The 17,545-nt window shown below is 37.4% G+C and overlaps 4 protein-coding genes and 1 non-coding gene across 8 annotated transcripts; 3 read left to right on the forward strand and 2 right to left on the reverse strand.

Moving 5' to 3' along the window:
- Positions 1 to 1,247: 1,247 nt before the first annotated feature.
- LOC133740123 (SPX domain-containing protein 1-like) lies at positions 1,248 to 3,989 on the forward strand. The gene is made up of 3 exons (XM_062168044.1): positions 1,248 to 1,706; positions 2,912 to 3,038; positions 3,302 to 3,989. Exons 1-3 carry the CDS (start codon positions 1,395 to 1,397, stop codon positions 3,742 to 3,744), a joined length of 882 nt encoding a protein of 293 aa, XP_062024028.1. The 5' UTR covers positions 1,248 to 1,394; the 3' UTR covers positions 3,745 to 3,989.
- Positions 3,990 to 4,093: 104 nt separating this feature from the next.
- Positions 4,094 to 4,166, reverse strand: TRNAR-ACG (transfer RNA arginine (anticodon ACG)). Its single transcript has one exon. It is a non-coding gene; the product is annotated as a tRNA-Arg (tRNA).
- A 126-nt stretch (positions 4,167 to 4,292) lies between these two features.
- LOC133738885 (probable carboxylesterase 6) lies at positions 4,293 to 5,454 on the forward strand. Its single transcript, XM_062166552.1, has one exon. The coding sequence runs from the start codon at positions 4,513 to 4,515 to the stop codon at positions 5,446 to 5,448; it is 936 nt and encodes a 311-aa protein (XP_062022536.1). The 5' UTR covers positions 4,293 to 4,512; the 3' UTR covers positions 5,449 to 5,454.
- Positions 5,256 to 6,828, reverse strand: LOC133738886 (protein BUNDLE SHEATH DEFECTIVE 2, chloroplastic-like). Of its 3 annotated transcripts, XR_009860356.1 has the most exons (6): positions 6,672 to 6,828; positions 6,500 to 6,588; positions 6,318 to 6,381; positions 6,126 to 6,222; positions 5,716 to 5,853; positions 5,256 to 5,386 (listed from the first exon to the last, which is right to left on the reverse strand). XR_009860356.1 is itself a non-coding variant. In XM_062166555.1 (5 exons), the coding sequence occupies exons 1-5, from the start codon at positions 6,727 to 6,729 to the stop codon at positions 5,766 to 5,768; spliced, it is 390 nt and encodes a 129-aa protein (XP_062022539.1). In that variant the 5' UTR covers positions 6,730 to 6,828; the 3' UTR covers positions 5,549 to 5,765. The 3 variants fall into 3 exon arrangements, 2 of the variants coding, with proteins under 2 accessions (XP_062022539.1, XP_062022537.1); XM_062166555.1 differs by lacking the exon at positions 5,256 to 5,386 and having other exon boundaries at positions 5,549 to 5,853; positions 6,126 to 6,216; XM_062166553.1 differs by lacking the exon at positions 5,256 to 5,386 and having other exon boundaries at positions 5,549 to 5,853.
- A 3,826-nt stretch (positions 6,829 to 10,654) lies between these two features.
- LOC133736712 (DEAD-box ATP-dependent RNA helicase 15) lies at positions 10,655 to 15,590 on the forward strand. 2 transcript variants are annotated; one of them, XM_062164307.1, is made up of 12 exons: positions 10,655 to 10,859; positions 10,968 to 11,084; positions 11,213 to 11,313; positions 11,929 to 12,101; positions 12,250 to 12,481; positions 12,574 to 12,692; positions 13,345 to 13,401; positions 13,491 to 13,675; positions 14,101 to 14,245; positions 14,388 to 14,471; positions 14,562 to 14,625; positions 15,289 to 15,590. In XM_062164307.1, the coding sequence occupies exons 2-12, from the start codon at positions 10,975 to 10,977 to the stop codon at positions 15,297 to 15,299; spliced, it is 1,281 nt and encodes a 426-aa protein (XP_062020291.1). In that variant the 5' UTR covers positions 10,655 to 10,859; positions 10,968 to 10,974; the 3' UTR covers positions 15,300 to 15,590. The 2 variants fall into 2 exon arrangements, with proteins under 2 accessions (XP_062020291.1, XP_062020292.1); XM_062164308.1 differs by having other exon boundaries at positions 10,971 to 11,084.
- The last annotated feature ends 1,955 nt before the right edge of the window (positions 15,591 to 17,545 follow it).

Below are 17,545 nucleotides of genomic sequence, written 5' to 3' on the forward strand. Positions count from 1 at the left end.
AGCATGTTGAGTTGTTAGGATGCAAACTGGCCTTGCATTTTGCTGTGGAGCAAGGACTTGCTCCTGCTATATTAGAAACTGATGCACAAGTAGTCCAGAGACAATTGATGCAGCGTGATGACCCTAATACTTCTGCTTTGGGTCGAATATATGATGATCTAGGTTTGATACTTGAATCTCATCCAAACTTAAAGATTGTGCATGTTCATAGAAGTGCAAATAGGGTGGCTCATCTCATGGCTGCACATGCTTGTACTGAAACCCAGGAATGTTTTTATTTTTCTTCTCCCTCCTTTATGCTTGCTGCATTAGCAGCTGAAGCTACCTCTATGTAATACTTTTTCAGATGCAATAAATTTCTGACCTCATTTCCCTCAAAAAAAAAAAGTTTGACCTTATTAAATACTCTCTATTAATATGAATAATAAAAATAAATAAAAATAAAAATAAAAAGCTCTTAACTCTTTTGTTTTTCTAACATTTTTTTCATTTCTTATATTTCCTAAGTTCTTCAACTAAATTTTTCTTTTATTTATTTGGTCATGTTCCATAATACTGAGACTTTTTTAACATCTTTTTTTTATATAAAACCCACAAAAGCCAAAAATAAATAAATAAATAAAATGAAAAAGCTCACTGACATGGCAGCTGCAAATGTTTTTTTTTTTTTTTTTTAACATTCTCTTTGATATATGTATATAAGTAAAGCAAACGTTTGGGAAAAAATTTGAAGTATGTTCTTAAATATATATGTACGTATTTCCGTACGTAAGCCCACAAGAGTATACAAAATGCAAATAAAATGGATTCACGAAAGAAAAAAAAAAGTTGAAAAGATAAAATTAATTACTTAATTAAATGCATGTGAAATTAAATAAGGGTAAAGAGGGGAAGTGAAAACTTGTCTTTTAATTGTATTAATTATTTGAATTATTTAGATAGAGGAATACACATGACATGCAATGAATGAGAAAGGTAGAAAGGAAAATGTTAGAGGGAAAGAAGGTTGCTAGCATTCCTCTTCTATGTATCAGATCTCACCTAGACAGGAAAACAGCCTTCAAGATAAGGAAAGATCGTTTTGTTTCCTTCTCTTCTACCATAACCTGTGTGCCAAGAACGTTATCCAAAAAAATGATATTTAAGAAAATAATAATAAAATAAATACCATATAATTGTCGTTTTCTTTTCTTAGTCAACCAGCGAGAATATTCCCATAATAACCAGAAAAAGATGAGAAGAGAATATGCCGCATAACCCACTTGACGAATATTCTCATTCCACTACTATAACCTCCATCTCGATCTCCATCCATCTCTCTATACGTCGTCGTTTCGTAACCGTCTATTCACCGGAAAGCTCCACATCTCGGCGCTGCTGGTGTAGCCGGAATCATGAAGTTCTCGAAGAGCCTCGGCATCCTGATCGAGGAGGCCTTGCCGGAATGGCGGGACAAGTTCTTGTCCTACAAGGACTTGAAGAAGCAATTGAAGCTGATCTACCCCAAAGACGGGGACAGGCCGCCGAGTAAACGGCCGAGATTGTCCGACGAGGAGGTGCGGACGGACGGCGGGGATTTCGCCGACGACAACGGCGGTGACGTTTCCAAGGCGGTCGCCGATTTCGTGAGGTTGTTAGAGAACGAAATGGACAAGTTCAATTCGTTTTTCGAGGAGAAAGAGGAAGAGTACGTTATTAGATGGAAGGTATTGTTTTTGTAATTCATCTCTCTCTCTCTTTTTTTTTTACTGAATGATACAATTCGATTCATAGAGCATGAGAAATTGTTCAAGAATTTGATTGATTTAGTTACTTGGTTTAAAACTTCATGTATCTTTATGTGTAGTTTTCTTTAATCTTGAAAGATTTATGCGTGTAAGCAAAGCTTGACTAGCTAATCTGAATAGGAGAAGCTGCGTTTGTTTCTTCAATTTAGTTTAGGCTCTGCAATACACACAATTTAGAAGCAAATGTAAGTAGGGATTGGTAATATTTAAGCTCAAGGGCATTCAGTTGATGTGCTTTGGATAGTATCTCAGTTTACTGTTGATGCAGCTGGAAACTTTAGGCTTTGCAGGTGAAACTAGTATAGTTAGTTGCCCTCGATTGAATGGTTGGCATTGCAAATGAGAATCAACTTTGTATGTGTGACATTCGAGTGCATTAGTTGTGTGATCTTAGAAAGTGTGTGGGGGATGAATATGTTTAGTAAAGCTTTATCCAATACCAAATTTAGTTTTGCTGTTTTGTCATGTTAGGTAGTAATGCGATCACATTCTTTAAGCATTTAATATTGTTATTATTGAATGGCGAGTGATGTTTTAACTCAGATTTGATGGAATTACTAATAGACCTTTTGGGAAAGATTTGTGCTTTTTGTAATAACTTTCATGAAATCTTTTTGCTTCTATAAATGCAGTCAAATTACCAAAAAGAATTCCGAATTTATGTTATAGACGTGTAGCTGTTCCATATGGACCACCAGTTTTCTAGTTGTTCGAAACTTCTTTTCCTCTAAAATGCATTATCTATATAAACCTATGTGCTTCTTTGAAGTATGTTTTGGTTTTCTCTTTTCCGCTTTCCTTTTGAGATTGTATACGTTCTCCAGTCCTTGTTTGACGTTAATCACCATGGTATCCCTGTCAAGCTCTGTTTGCCATTGGATAATGCACAGCTCCACTCTCTTCTTTACAAGAGTCTGACACTGGACGACTATATGTTGAATGCGAAATAATGGATGTTATATTTAAGTCTCTTAGTAAAAGTGTAAATATGCTTAGCTGTTCCTGCACTATTCCTGTCAAATCATTAATTGTTTGTATGAGGCGTATATTACTGAATGACCTGGCAATTGGTGAAGACATTTGATTTGTTTTTCATACTTTTTTGGGTCTGTTTGTAAATGCAGGAACTACAGGATAGGGTGGCAGAAGCCAAAGATTCAAATGAGGAGTTGATGAGAGTAGGCAGAGAAATAGTTGATTTTCATGGAGAGATGGTTTTGTTAGAGAACTACAGTGCACTTAATTATACAGGTAGTCATCTTTATATGTTGAAAACGTTGACAGTTATTGTTCAAATTTGAATGAGGCATACAGCTTTGATTGATTGAAGAACATATTGATCTCCTGTAGTCTATGTGATTCGTCTTGTTTTTCCTCTTGTCACATAAAAACAATGGTTAAAATTGAGAGAGCAACTTGTCAATCTTCTATTTTTTTTTTCCTCGAAGTTCGTGAAATTCTGATATCTGTTTTCTCATCTGCTTTCTTTTGGTGTTTCTGCTTCCTGTCAACAGGACTATTGAAGATTCTGAAGAAACATGACAAGCGAACCGGTGCTCTAATTCGGTTTCCCTTTGTCCAAAGGGTCATGCAACAGCCATTCTTCAGTACTGATGTACTCAATAAGCTCGTGAAGGAGTGTGAGGTGATGCTTGATCACGTCTTCTCCAGGAATGACCCATCAGGTCCATCCGAAGCAGCCAAAGCAGAAGAACAGTGCGACTCTGAGGCTGTGGCTGAAACTAGAGAAATTGTACTCAAAGCTCCTATAGAACTTGCAGAAATAAAGCAAATGGAGAGTGTGTACGGAAAGCAAACTGAAACCGCATTGCGTGTCTTGAAGGATGTTCGGAGTGGAAGCTCAACTGTTAGTGCATTTTCACTGCCGCCTTTGCAAATAAATGTGGTGGAGGAGGATTCGAAGAATATACATGCTTTACAACAAGAAGCCAAATGAAAATTTGGATGACAACTTTCTCTTGCTAGTGATTTTACAGAAGTAGATACCAATTGTATGCTTAAGAAAAAAACTAAAGGATGAAGCCTTGTGATTCATCCCTTCCTTTTTTTACCTAGTCATTGTAAATCACCATGACCTAGTATGCCTTCTGATTGTCAGGGTGAGATGCGAGATAGCCTCTCAAGAGATGATTAACTCCAAATTTGTGTTTAAGTTGGTTGATGATTTTTCTTTTTCTGTAAGGGAAGTCTTTAATTTATAAGATTTTTGATTTGTGAGATAGTAAGGAAAAAAAACGGTGTGGTAAAAACAGCGCAAAAAAAAAAAAAAAAAAAAAAAAAGCTGTCGACTCCGCTGGGGATCGAACCCAGAATCTCTGGTTTCGTAGACCAGCGCCTTATCCATTGGGCCACGGAGTCGCTGTTGATAGTCGGTTGGTAAATTTATAATATCAACATTCGTAATGCACTCTTTGACTACCATTCGTAACATTCAAGACCAACATTCGCAACATTCGTCGGTTGAAAGCACAACATTCGTAATGCACTCTTTGACTACCATTCTACTTGCTACCAACCCTTCTATTTACTTTTTGTATCATGGAATGCAAGTTACATGAGGAACCTAACATCAAATCAAGACTCACGGTTCATGCTCTAGTACATTATGTAAAATCTGATTCTCTTAGAATGCTCAAGGTGACTATATAAACCCCACTAACTGTGGCTCTTTTCGGTGTATAAACACCTGCCCATTCCAAGAAAAATGTCTTTAGTTGAAGAATCACCAGACTTTCTCCAAGTCTTTTCTGATGGAACTGTGAAACGCTTTGCACCCGGAATAGTCCCTGCCTCATCAGAACCATCTAATGGATACCAGTTCAAGGATGTAATCATTGACTCGTCGAAACAAATTACCGGGAGGGTTTTCATTCCTAGTGATCCAACATCCTTGAGTAAGCTTCCAGTTGTGGTTTATTTTCATGGTGGAGGCTTCTGCATTGGCTCAACCACATGGATTGGTTACCATCATTTCCTAGGAGACTTATCCGTTTCATCCCAATCGATTGTTCTTTCAATTGACTACCGTTTGGCTCCAGAGAACCGGCTTCCCATAGCTTATGAAGACTGTTATGACTCACTTGTTTGGCTTGGTCACCAAGCAAGCTGTGATCCATGGCTGAACAAGGCTGACCTCTCCCGGGTTTTCTTATCCGGGGACAGTGCTGGAGGGAACATAGCACACAATGTTGCTGTGAAAACTATGCGCAATTCACTCATTCATGTCAAGATAAGAGGACTGTTGTTGATACATCCTTATTTTGGGAGTGAAAAGAGAACTGAGAAAGAGATGTCGACGGATCAAGAGGCAGTTGGGAATGTGGCGAGCAATGACATGTTCTGGAGACTTAGTATACCTGAAGGTTCCAATCGCGATTATTTCGGATGCAACTTTGACAAGACAGAACTGTCTGTAATCCAATGGCGCAATGAGTTTCCTGCTGTGACAGTTTATGTTGCTGAACTGGATTTTTTGAAAGAGAGGGGTGTAATGTATGCAGAGTTTCTGCAAAGAAAAGGAGTTGAAGTGAAGCTGGTCGAGGCTGAGAATGAGTCCCATGTGTTTCATGTATTCAAACCTGAATGTGAGGCAACCCGTTTGCTTCAGAAAAACATGAAGGAGTTCATTTGGAACTATTAGCTGCTAATTCAGATGACCATATGGAAAATAATGGAGATATGTACTTCTAATCTTCTTTATGAAATTATTTGTCTTATTCATATGTATCATGTATGCAAAATTAGTGAAGATGGCAATTCATATAATTATCTGATCGAATTCCAATTAATTAAATTTCCTCTCAAGGCAACCACTAATAGCCTACAAGATCATCGGCATATATATTGCAAAGGAATCAATATAAGGAAGACTAGAACACTATACATATTTCAATGCACATAACCATACAATTAGTCCAAGCTATAGAAGAGCTCTGCCCCTAACAGAGACCAGCTTCCTCATTCAGACGTAGTATCAGAAGTGCTCATGAAACCTCCAAGAAAGCCGGCTCCATTGCAATTTCCGCACAACATCTCCTTTCTGCCACTACAAGGAAACAAAAACAAGCAAGAGTAAATAGCTATCAACAGATTTCCTCAACTATTCATATAAATAACGCTCCCTTGGCTCTTGCCAGATATATGACATGTTACCTTGTTGTCTGACTGTAAATCTATATCGCACATTTCCAAAGACTACACATTATTAGTGGTCCAAATTCACAATCTAGCAACATAACATGCTAGACTGTCTGACAAGAGAAAATTTCCCGACTTACACGCAAACCAGAGGTATATAATTTGTTATAGTGATGTTACCCGCAAAGCCAGCATGAATCCCCAGCTTTAAACTGTCCACTAAACAGATCATCGGAGTTTACTCCACTGCCTTTGCATTGAGAGCAGAGAACTGCACCTAACCAATACAATTGGCAAACACGACATAAGATTTTCTCCCTATACATTACATTCTTGCTATATATTCTAGTAACCAACAGTCGATCAGCTTACCATTTCCCTCACAATCAGAACAAACCATGCTGTTTCGCTTTGTGCTTTCATCACTTTTGGCAGCCTATGGGATCCAAAAGAACAAACAACGTCATCTCATTTACCAAAGTAATATGATAATACTTGTCTATGCATCAAAATCACATCAATGCCAGTGTAATTTAAATTCTAGGTCAGTATACCTTAGCCTTCACATGGAAGACTTTAGCAGCTGGAGAACTATTTATGAAGTAGTTTATATGACTGAGCTTCTGGTTACTGCTATGAATACCTATAGAATTGGGAAAACATTGAGTCCATCACTTAGGAATATAATTCATGGTAAAGAACATAACAAAATGTGAGAAGAGAGACCTGGTGCTGGTGTGGCCTTGAAGGAACTTAAAGGAGCTGAGTAGAGAGCATAGGCCATTATTGAAGAATGGAGAATGAGGGAGGAGCTAGCTAGCAGCCTGGCACCACCAGTCTGACTCTAAACATGTGGCTGGAGTCTCAGACCCAAAAAAAAAAAAAAAAAAACATGTGGCTGGAGTCAGGCACCAGAATACCAGATTGTCTTCAAGGACTCATTTGGGCCGTTGGGCCTGAGTGGATTGGTGATAGAATACAATTCTAAAGCTTGAGACCCAATAATAAGGAGGGTTGAGACTGTAGCCCACTAGCCCCAGTGACCTGAAAGGCTGAAAATGACATTATCCTCCTTGCTGAACTTTTTCATGGTCATTTCCTCCAAAATGTTTAGTATAAAACTTGATAAAAAGAAATCAACATCAATGACTATTAGGTAGTGTTTGGATAGGGGATTTGGAGGTTCCAAGGGATTTTAAGGTGATGGAATTATAAGGTGATGAGATTATGAGGTGATAGGATCTTAAAATGAAGGGACATAAGCAGTGGATTATTTAAATGACTTGTTTGGGTAATTTTTTTGAGTAAAGGGATTTAATTATAGGATTTTGTAAACATATTTATTTTTTGACAAAATTAATCTTCTTTTATATTTTGCTATAAAACTATTGTAATTAATTGCAATATATATATATACAGATCTTATCCAGAGCGGAGCTTCGCTTTGAAAATTTACGTGTGAAGTTCGAGTTTTTGGTCACTTTTCGGTCGCATATCCACATCTCGACCGTTCAGTTTTTAGGTACTAGTGTATAGATCATCTATGCAAATTTTCAGCCAAATTGATGATCGTTAAGGTATCTAACTCGCTTAAACCAATGGACGGACTGAATCTGTCAACCTGAACCGTACTAGCTTTAAGGCAATTCTCAATGCCTTAACGATCATCATTTTGGCTGAAAATTTGCAGAGACGATCTATACACTAGTACCTAAAAACTGAACGGTCGAGATGTGGATATGCGACCGAAAAGTGACCCAAAACTCGAACTTCACACGTAAATTTTCAAAGCGGAGCTCCGCTCTGGATAGGATCTATATATATATATATATATATATATATATAGGACTTCATCAACCGTCACATTTACTTTCTTCGAATTTTAATATCCTTAACTGCAAACCAAACTATGTAGTTACCACAGGGACTTTCAAAAAGAGACAAATTTGAGCATCAGTTGGTAGTTTATATTAACTGCAACGAATTCTGCACAGACATAAAACCAATCAACTCAAAAATTTGTTTTCATATTTAGCAGATATAATCCAATCCCGATGAAAGAACATATATGTGGTACCAATATTAACGGAGATTATGAGAAATGGCACAAGGAATGTGATGCAACAATGTATTCAAACACCGGGCACTCAGGTACTGTGCTTAATTTATGGTCTAAGATTGCCATATACATATTATGATAGTCATAAGAAAAGCAACGCTCAGCAATGGGTCATGAATATGAATGTAAACCTCATGAGAGAGTTAAAGATCAAAACTTTATGACTACAGTCATAGACAGGTTACAAACAGAGACTTACAAACCAAACCACATTGAGTAAAGAGAGGTCACAGACATAATATTAGTGACTGAAACAATGATGGTTTCTAGTTGCAATTACTGAAAGAAAATCAATTATCTTAAGCCAAACATTTGTGAAAGAGTCAAACAAAAACAGTTAAGTTTTAGACAAGAAACTTCCAAAGACACATGTTTTTCCAAAGACGCATGTTATTGCACGAAACACTAACAAATTTAAAAGTTGAATATATGGTACAGGAAGTAGAATGTAAACAGAAGTAGAGAACCTACTTGATGGAGGAAGCACACAAGATGGATGCTGTCTATAACTATAGTAGGCTGTAGATGTCAGGAATTATTTTTCCAGATACCCATTTTTAGTAAAAACAAACAAGGCCAGCTATTTTCAATTGAACAACAAAGGTGGGTAAAAAAATCAAAAGGAGCACTAGGCAATTGAACAACATAGAACAACCTTGCAATTTCTGTACCATTTTCAATCATGACAGCACACAAGTAAGAGCACTTGAATTACCTATGCACTCAAATCATGAAAACCATTTCCAGTTTTTTTTTTTTTTTTTTCATCGTGTGCTTTACTCCCTTTAGTATTTGGTCTCTGTTTTTTTTTTTTTTTCACTAATCCCAACTAGCCCCTGCATTTATCTCTGTTAACCAAAGGGGTCCTTGCTGTCAAGTTTACTTGTACACATGAGAGTACAATCCCCAAATTGATACTAGAAAAGCACTCTATGGAGGCGAAAATGAAAGTATGAACAGAGCTTATGTAATTTATCAAAACAGAACTTTATATGGAAAACCAAACATTTTCCGACTCCAGCTTTGAGAACCTACTAGAGCTCTCTAAGTCATCACTTTTCTTTCTTTAATAATTTAGTGGAAAAACAATTCATCTAAACACTATATTAGTACAAAATGCATGCCAAACTCTATGACAGCTTTTCAATTGTGACTCGAAGCTCACTGGCATTCATATCCCAAAGCTGTTCTTCTACACAATGGGTAGTAGATTAAGTTTTGTTACATTGAGAAGAGAAAAGAATCATTAAACACTTGTTATTTTCCTGAGAGTCCTACTACCTATTATTTTCTTCTCAAAAAAATTGAATCACTATTTCACTCTTCTTAGAGTCTCATAAGTTCAGTCCTGTAAATAATTCAGAAAGGCCTACCTACTACTGTACAAATTTGCTTTTAGTTCTAGAGCAGTAGCCAAGATTAAAAGAAGTGAAAAAATTAAATCAAACTAAAAGCAAGAGGACAGTGTATCACAAACTCCAAAGGTTAATGGAAGTAAGAGATGCAGTGAAGCACAGAACAGAAAGAAAAACCATCAAATCCAAAGGGTCAAGACTTCCATTGCAGCAATCCACCATTTCATTTTCACTCATGATCGACAAAATTGAGGAAAACTAAGAGAACTAACTTAAAATATCAAGCTGATTTCAGTTTTAGATATACTCATCTTTCTGTTATCATCAGTAATACAGAGATGCACCTACGCATATTATCAACTTGAAATGAGGGATTGTTTTTGCCAAACGAGGGATTTTTCTAAAAATTTAATCCCATCTAAAAGTCATCTCCCTCCTCAAAGTACCTCACCCAAATACTGCCTTAGCGTATAAGTAGCTCACCAAGGTTGTCAACTTTAACCTTTTTTTGGTTGTTCTTTTTTAAATTTTTGACTAAGTTTTATCAATCTTGAAGAAAATTACCAAGTATTTGTTCTTGTTATGTTATTCTCAATGTTTAGAGGTAACTGTATTTTATTTTGTTTTTGGTATAAAAGTTTCTTTTCATGGGCAATAGAAGCTCAATGTTTCAATTTTAGAAGCATTCGAAAAGGTAAATCCTAGGAGTAGTGTCATTAGATATTGAATGAGACTTGATTTGTTGTTTTTTCTATTTTGTTTTTCTCAACCATAATCCAATGTTTTACACTTCTATATCAACATTTAAATATTTTTTTGCCTTTATTATTTTCTTCTTCATGTGCTGCTTTCTTCCCGACCTACCTCTCTTCAAGAAGCAAGCAATTTAATTTTTACGAAGTGAATTACAATCGGCAAATCAAGTAATGTGATAAAGTAATTTTAAACTGTATGTAAAATGTAAATATAACCATCCCGCTCGATTAGGCAAATATGATTGAAGAATAAGCTTTCCCCATTCATGAGGAGGAACTAAATATTTGAGTGTAACAGTATGACACGAGGCTCAAAGGAATAATCTTTCTTTCCAGATATTTAAAAAAAAAAAAAAATCCGTAATATTAAACGATAATAATTGCCTTCAGTGGTAATATGGTAATTATCAGTAGACAGCGAGGACAATTGCGGCATCTGGTTGTCTATATATGTGGCTTCCAATCCTTTGAACCCTATCTCTCTCTCTCTCTCTCTCTCTCTCAGTTTGCTCCCTTCCGTCGAGGTCTAAATCCCGACCCTCTCATTCTCTCTCTCGAAAAAAAGAAGGTTTTCAAATTCGGTTTTTTCAGCTAACGTTTTCCTTTGCAGACTCTCTGTATCTCTCTCTCTCCCAAAACCCCCAAAACCCTAACCCTAATTCAACCTATTCACACTTACGCACAGGTAAATTCTTTATCAAACCCTAAGTTTTTTCCGATGTCGGATTCAAATTTCGAAACCCTAATTTGCGGCTCAAAGATTCGCAACCCTAATTGGAGGTCGTTTCTTCAGCAGAAAGATGGGCGAAACAAGGGAAGATGTCTACGACGAAGAGCTCGTCGATTACGAAGAGGATGACGAGAAGGCCCCTGACTCCGCAGCTAAAGTCAATGGCGAATCCGCCAAGAAGTAAGTTTCTGATCCCGATATTCTTCAACTATTTCTGGCGAGTTGATTTTGAATTGGAAATTCGATCGGAATATATGATTGTATGAGTGATCTGTAGGTCTAATTTGTTTATTATTGGATTTGTGTAGGGGATATGTTGGAATTCACAGCTCAGGATTCAGAGATTTCCTCTTAAAGCCGGAGCTTCTTCGTGCTATTGTGGACTCGGGATTTGAGCATCCTTCTGAAGGTATACTATTGAACTCATTCTTTGGTTCTGTTCTTTCACTGTCTTGCTCGATTCCTTCAATTTATCTTTGGAGCCTTATGATATGTTTTCTTGTACTTTATTATGTACAATATTCCATCATGAAGTTATTTGAGATTCGTAGTTTATGCATTATTAAGTACAGCCTTCCATGATGAAGTTATTTGTGATTTGAAGTTGCTATTTGAATTAAGTGTAGAAACTTTTTTGTGGTTTCTTGCTCTTCTTTGCTGTTTTGGAATTTTTTGTTTGTTTGTTTCTTTTGCTATCAGCTACCCCCTTGATTTCAAATTCCCTTTGAGCAGCGGTTGTAGATGGAAATTCTTGGATTGTAATTGTCTAGTTCGTGTATGTGGTGCTTGTTTTTAGTGTATTGAGTTTGTGTTTTTTGGATGTGTCGCTTCCCATTGTGTTGATTTTTCACTTTTCTTCTATTCCTGCTTGCTTAATTTAATGCGTTTTTTTTTGTCAGGTAATTTGTTCTACTACCATATTCTTGAATTCAGAGTTTGGTAAAGACTTTCATAAAAGATTGGAGACATTTTGTTTTACTTACCAATGGTTCCTTGGATGCGGTTTTGTTTCGTTCTTCATCAGTACAACATGAATGCATCCCACAAGCTATTCTGGGAATGGATGTTATCTGCCAAGCTAAATCTGGGATGGGGAAAACAGCTGTATTTGTCCTATCTACTTTGCAGCAGATTGACCCTGTTGCAGGCCAAGTTTCTGCACTTATTCTTTGCCATACTCGAGAATTAGCTTACCAGGTACCTTTCAGATCCACATTTTTCATTTTTAAACTGATTTCTGATTGTTTCTTAAATTAATAAGAAATCTGTTTACTGATTCGTTCTCAACCTTAAATTTGAATCTTTGATCTATATTTATTCCTCACTTATGCTCGATATTGTGTAGATTTGCCATGAGTTTGAGAGATTCAGTACCTACTTGCCAGATCTTAAGGTTGCTGTCTTCTATGGTGGTGTCACTATCAAAAATCACAAAGATTTACTCAAAAATGAATGCCCCCACATTGTTGTTGGAACTCCTGGAAGAATACTAGCACTTGCAAGAGATAAAGACCTCTCTTTGAAGAATGTGAGGCATTTTATCCTCGATGAATGTGACAAGATGCTTGAGTCACTTGGTATGGTTTTGTTTATTGCAAATAATCATTGTGTTATCCTACATGTTTCACTCAATAGTTCCATATTTTTCTCATTATTTGCTTTTTTACAGACATGAGGAGAGATGTGCAAGAGATTTTCAAGATGACGCCCCATGATAAGCAAGTAATGATGTTCTCTGCAACACTCAGCAAAGATATCCGACCGGTTTGCAAGAAATTTATGCAAGATGTAATGTCCCATGGCCAGTACTACTTCAATTTTGAAGTCTCTTTTTCCATAATCCCACTTTCTCCAAGAGTTTTCTAATTACATAGTATGCGGTGATCCCATGACGTGCTTGCTGTTGGCATTGCGTTTACACGATATCCTTATTCAGCCGTTGGAATATGCGGCTTGATAATGGTGTACAACTGGAGTGGAAAGATAACAGTATGCTGGGGGGGAGGGGGGGGGGGGTTAGGGTTTAGGGACTATCACAGTTGTTTTAGGGACTATCACAGTTGCGTCCAACTAGTCTCTTGTGTACTGCATTAGTATCTTCTTACTTCTCCCTCTGGTGTAGGATTTTTCTAATAGGTCTTATTAGTGGTTTAATTTGGGGTTGAGGTGTTTTTGGATTGTTCCAGTTGAGTGTGTGAGGGTGTTGGAGATAGTGGGCTGGGTGTTGTAGGTGATTTGGTAATAGATTATATTGAGCGTCAAATGGGTTGAAGGTGGTTGCTGAGTGGTTTAGAACAGTATCTTGGAGGAGACAAAAAGATGGACCAGCTTCATCCTTCATCCATCCAAGAGATGTGCATCCGTCATTCATTTCGTTCTGGATTCTATTAGCTTGAGGAAGGCCCCTAATATGATTTACTGTGACATTTGTTCCTTTCAGCCTATGGAAATATATGTTGATGACGAAGCCAAGTTGACTCTTCATGGTCTAGTACAGGTAATCTTTCTTATAAGTTGACTGTCAGTTTGTTATATTTGTTCATGGATATGAGTCTTACATTCTTACCTTCGTATCTGAAATGTCAGCACTACATCAAGCTAACCGAGGCAGAGAAAAATCGCAAGCTGAATGATCTCCTTGATGCACTGGACTTCAACCAGGTTGTCATCTTCGTCAAAAGTGTGAGCAGAGCTGCAGAGTTGAACAAGTTGCTCTCAGAGTGTAATTTTCCCTCTATATGCATCCATTCTGGAATGAACCAAGAAGAAAGGTATGTTAAGTCATATCTGATTCTTCTATATTTTCTCATCTTTTGATAGTTATGTAGGAATATTTGGCTGAAGTACTTTCAGTTTTTCTTTTAAATTGTTTCTTGTAACGATATTCGCACGGAAGTTTACATTTAAGATTCTACAAATCATGCATGGTGTTGGTGTGTCTGTGTGTAAAATGTCTGAAATCTTTGAAGTCAGATTTTTTTTTTTTTTGGCTTAATAGTGAGCATGTTAGTTTTTGCTGTCTCCCAAGTTGGTAACAATATGTTTCTTCTGGTTTTGGGGGGTTGTTCTTTATGTTTATCTCTGTCTCTCCTTGTGCTTGTTGTAATAATTAGTATATAATATTTTTGGACATTAGGATGTTAATCATTGTTTACTGCAGTATTCAGACATTAATGGTACTGTATGCCTTCTGCAGGTTGAAGCGCTACAAAGGATTCAAGGAGGGTCAGAACAGGATTCTCGTGGCCACCGATTTGGTTGGTAGAGGAATTGATATTGAACGTGTCAATATTGTTATCAATTATGACATGCCAGACTCTGCGGACACCTACTTGCACAGGGTATGTCAATTTTGAAATTTGGTATCTCACTGTGTTCCATGTCATGTAGGATTTATATTGCTTCCATATAGTATTACTGTAGATGAACGTATCACTGGCTTCAGATCTCACTAGATACTTTCTTCAAATCAAATATTGACAGGTTGGCAGAGCTGGTAGGTTTGGCACCAAAGGGCTGGCAATTACATTTGTATCATCTGCTTCGGACTCTCAAGTCCTTAATGATGTATGCAATTTTTTTTTTGTTACCATTATTTACATAGCTGTTTATCGCAGTTGTTGGTGAATTTAATTTTGTCACTTTTTACAACTGCAGGTTCAGGAGAGGTTTGAGGTTGACATAAAGGAGCTTCCTGAACAGATTGATACTGCCACATACAGTATGTTCTTTTGTTCTCTTTTATTCTGTGTCATTGCGCTTTTGTGTACATTTAGTGAACTGCTTCAACAAAGTAGATAGAGGTTAATTTGGTACCCTAACCTCTCCTTTTTGCAAAAGGAAAAAACAAAAGAATATGAATATTTAGTAAAGTATTGATTCAATCTATCGTTATCTTCAATGGGTCTATCTACCCAATGTTTAAACTTTTGCACCTTGACCCAAATGACTGTTCAGTACCTGTAGAATTTTGGTATTGAATGTGATAATCTCACTTACAAATTTAAAGTCCTTACACAATTATTCAACATTTCATAGGCACACCTAGTCACATTACCTCTAGAATCCATGATCAACTTAGTAATCTTAGATGTCCCACCTTAAGCAATTTTATATGGTATAAAGATGTGTCTTTATTTCTAGAGTTATGCTTAGAGATGATAGTAACCAACCCTTCTGGAAAGAAAAATTCATAAATGGTTTACCCAAACATTTCTATCTAGCAAAATGTTTTTATATTTGTTTTTTGGGTTATTTTTACGTCTGGGGCTTAATTGGCTTATGTTCATCAAACTAGCATGTTGTGGTTTTTAGTAGAATGTCATATAGCAAGTTAATTGGCTAATGTTTGTCAAATGCTAATAACTATTGTTCTTGTTTGCAGTGCCATCTTGAATGAAGTTTCTGTCTCAGCAAAATTGCTTCATGTGTTTAAAATGTGGAGGCAGCTGCAGCAAATTCTGTTTCGCTGAGACAAGAGTTTAAACTATTTGATTTAAGATGTTGAATGTCCTCCACAGAAGGAAGTAGGCAGACATTACCATATTGTGGCTCCTACCCCTTATTATGGCTTTTGAGATGTAGCTGTGTTCAAATTTTTTAGAATTCATTTGCAGTGTCATGTAACATTAACTAGTCGTGCTTTTGCACGGTTGTGATAAAACAAAATGGATTTTCCTTGTTTGATATGCTTCGTATTTATCATCCCGAAATGTGTAGGAAAAATGTGTGATAATTCGTTTTTCAATAGGCAGGTGGATGAATGGATTCCTTTACATGTTTTGGTTATTAGAAAATATGGATTCTCGCGGCCTGTGACTCTTTGGTCTCACTTGATTCTTGATACATACATTTTTGGAGATGAAGTTTTAGTTGGCACTCTGCTGCACTATGGAGCTATGGGCAGCTTCTAGTCTTATATTATTTCTCTCGACGATTACAGGACTACTGCGCGTCAGATCCTCCTCCTGAAAATTGACGAATGAAAATTGTATGGCCGAGTGAAAGCAAACTGCCCCAGTGGGGAAACTCCGTCATAGCAAAGAAGGGAAGATGTCACTTTGCCTAGCAATAATGACATTCCCTTGCCATAGTTGTGGAAGGCAAGGAAGGTAAGAAATGGCCCTTCCCAGCAATGACCCGACGTGCAATACTTGTGGATAGAACAAAGCTATCAAATATTCAAATGCACCACGACTCCACGAGCAAGGGGGTTTAGATCATCCCAGGGGAAGTTCGACCTTGGTAACCTCGCCTCCTCAGATTTGGAAAGCTCATGCGGGTGATACATGATCAGTGATGATGAAGAGAGAAGCTAATTCATTCAATCTAGTGTACAAACATCTAGTTACATTGTCAAAACATGAGATACAAAATTCTTAATGACGAAAAGCCCTGTAACTCATCTACTCGTAGAGATTTGTTGGTAACGTTTGACTGCTTAAAACTTGAGTTCAGCTGATATTTTGGTGCATGATCGTCCATTCCTCCTGATCTGTTAGAACTATGCAGTTATTTGTAATCATATCTTTCATTTGGGATTTTGGGTTGGTATGTAAAGGCCGGCCTTTTTGGTCAAAAAATAAGAAGAAAAAAAAAAACAGACCGGCCTTTTGTCGATGACTTTTTATTTAGATTGAAATTCTTACATAAATAAGAGCTCCAAGCGGCTGAGCCTATAGCTCCAATACTATTTAGGCATCAACAGAAAAATCAGTACTAAAAAATATATTTACATTCCAAAAATATATTTTACCACGCCTTTTAGTTTTTTTTTTTAAGTAAATGAAGATTTTATCGATAATCGCAGGCCAGTCGGCACTTACAAATTTTTCTGAAAAACGGGAATCATGCACCATTCACTTAAGACATTGAAGCTCACTTAAAACAAGGAGCCTAGCAAACTACAACATTATCCTACAAAGAGATAATTTTGTGTGAAAACTTTCTTTGCCAATGCGCTAAATTACGGTGCGCCAGAAGCTTCCATTATCAAGATATAAAGAGAAAACATCATAATCTGCAGGCTAAAAAAGTCAAACGCAGACATAGTTTGTTGAATGAAAAGCCACCGGGATCCTAAATACGAAACCCTAAGGAATTAGAGTCCATCAATTTGACCCATAAAAGAGCCCAAGTCCAGCTTTGAGCCCTCAGTAGAGCCCACATCCAGGTTAGGCCTCCAACTCGCTTTGGGATCCCAATCTGAGTTTGGTTTGGGCCACCAAATCAGATTTGGACACCCGAATGATTTGGGCACCCCTGTACTAGTGAGCACCTTCTTCTCTGTTATCAACCCGATCGCAGCCGTCACCAAAGCCGCCCTTGCCTTCCCTAAGTTCGCCGCTGAGACAACCACCCTCAGCCCTACAGCCACACCAGCGGGTCAGAGCGTAAGGATCGTTGTCACCCTGCCTGGGCCCTAAGAGTCGCGGCCCTGGCAAGGAGGGAACACAGAACAGTGCATGCCGGCCATCTTCGTAATTCCCAGAGATTGGAACTTAGAGCATTACTCTGCCATCCTTGCAAAACGAAGCACTGCTTCTCTGACCTCCATCTTCGCGAAACCTCGCATCAGCCTATTCCTGGCTTCGATCAGCAAGACCTCCATCATGCCAAAACCTCTGTTTATCCACAACAAT

This window comes from Rosa rugosa, chromosome 3, assembly GCF_958449725.1.
Source record: "Rosa rugosa chromosome 3, drRosRugo1.1, whole genome shotgun sequence".
Lineage (NCBI taxonomy): Eukaryota > Viridiplantae > Streptophyta > Magnoliopsida > Rosales > Rosaceae > Rosa > Rosa rugosa.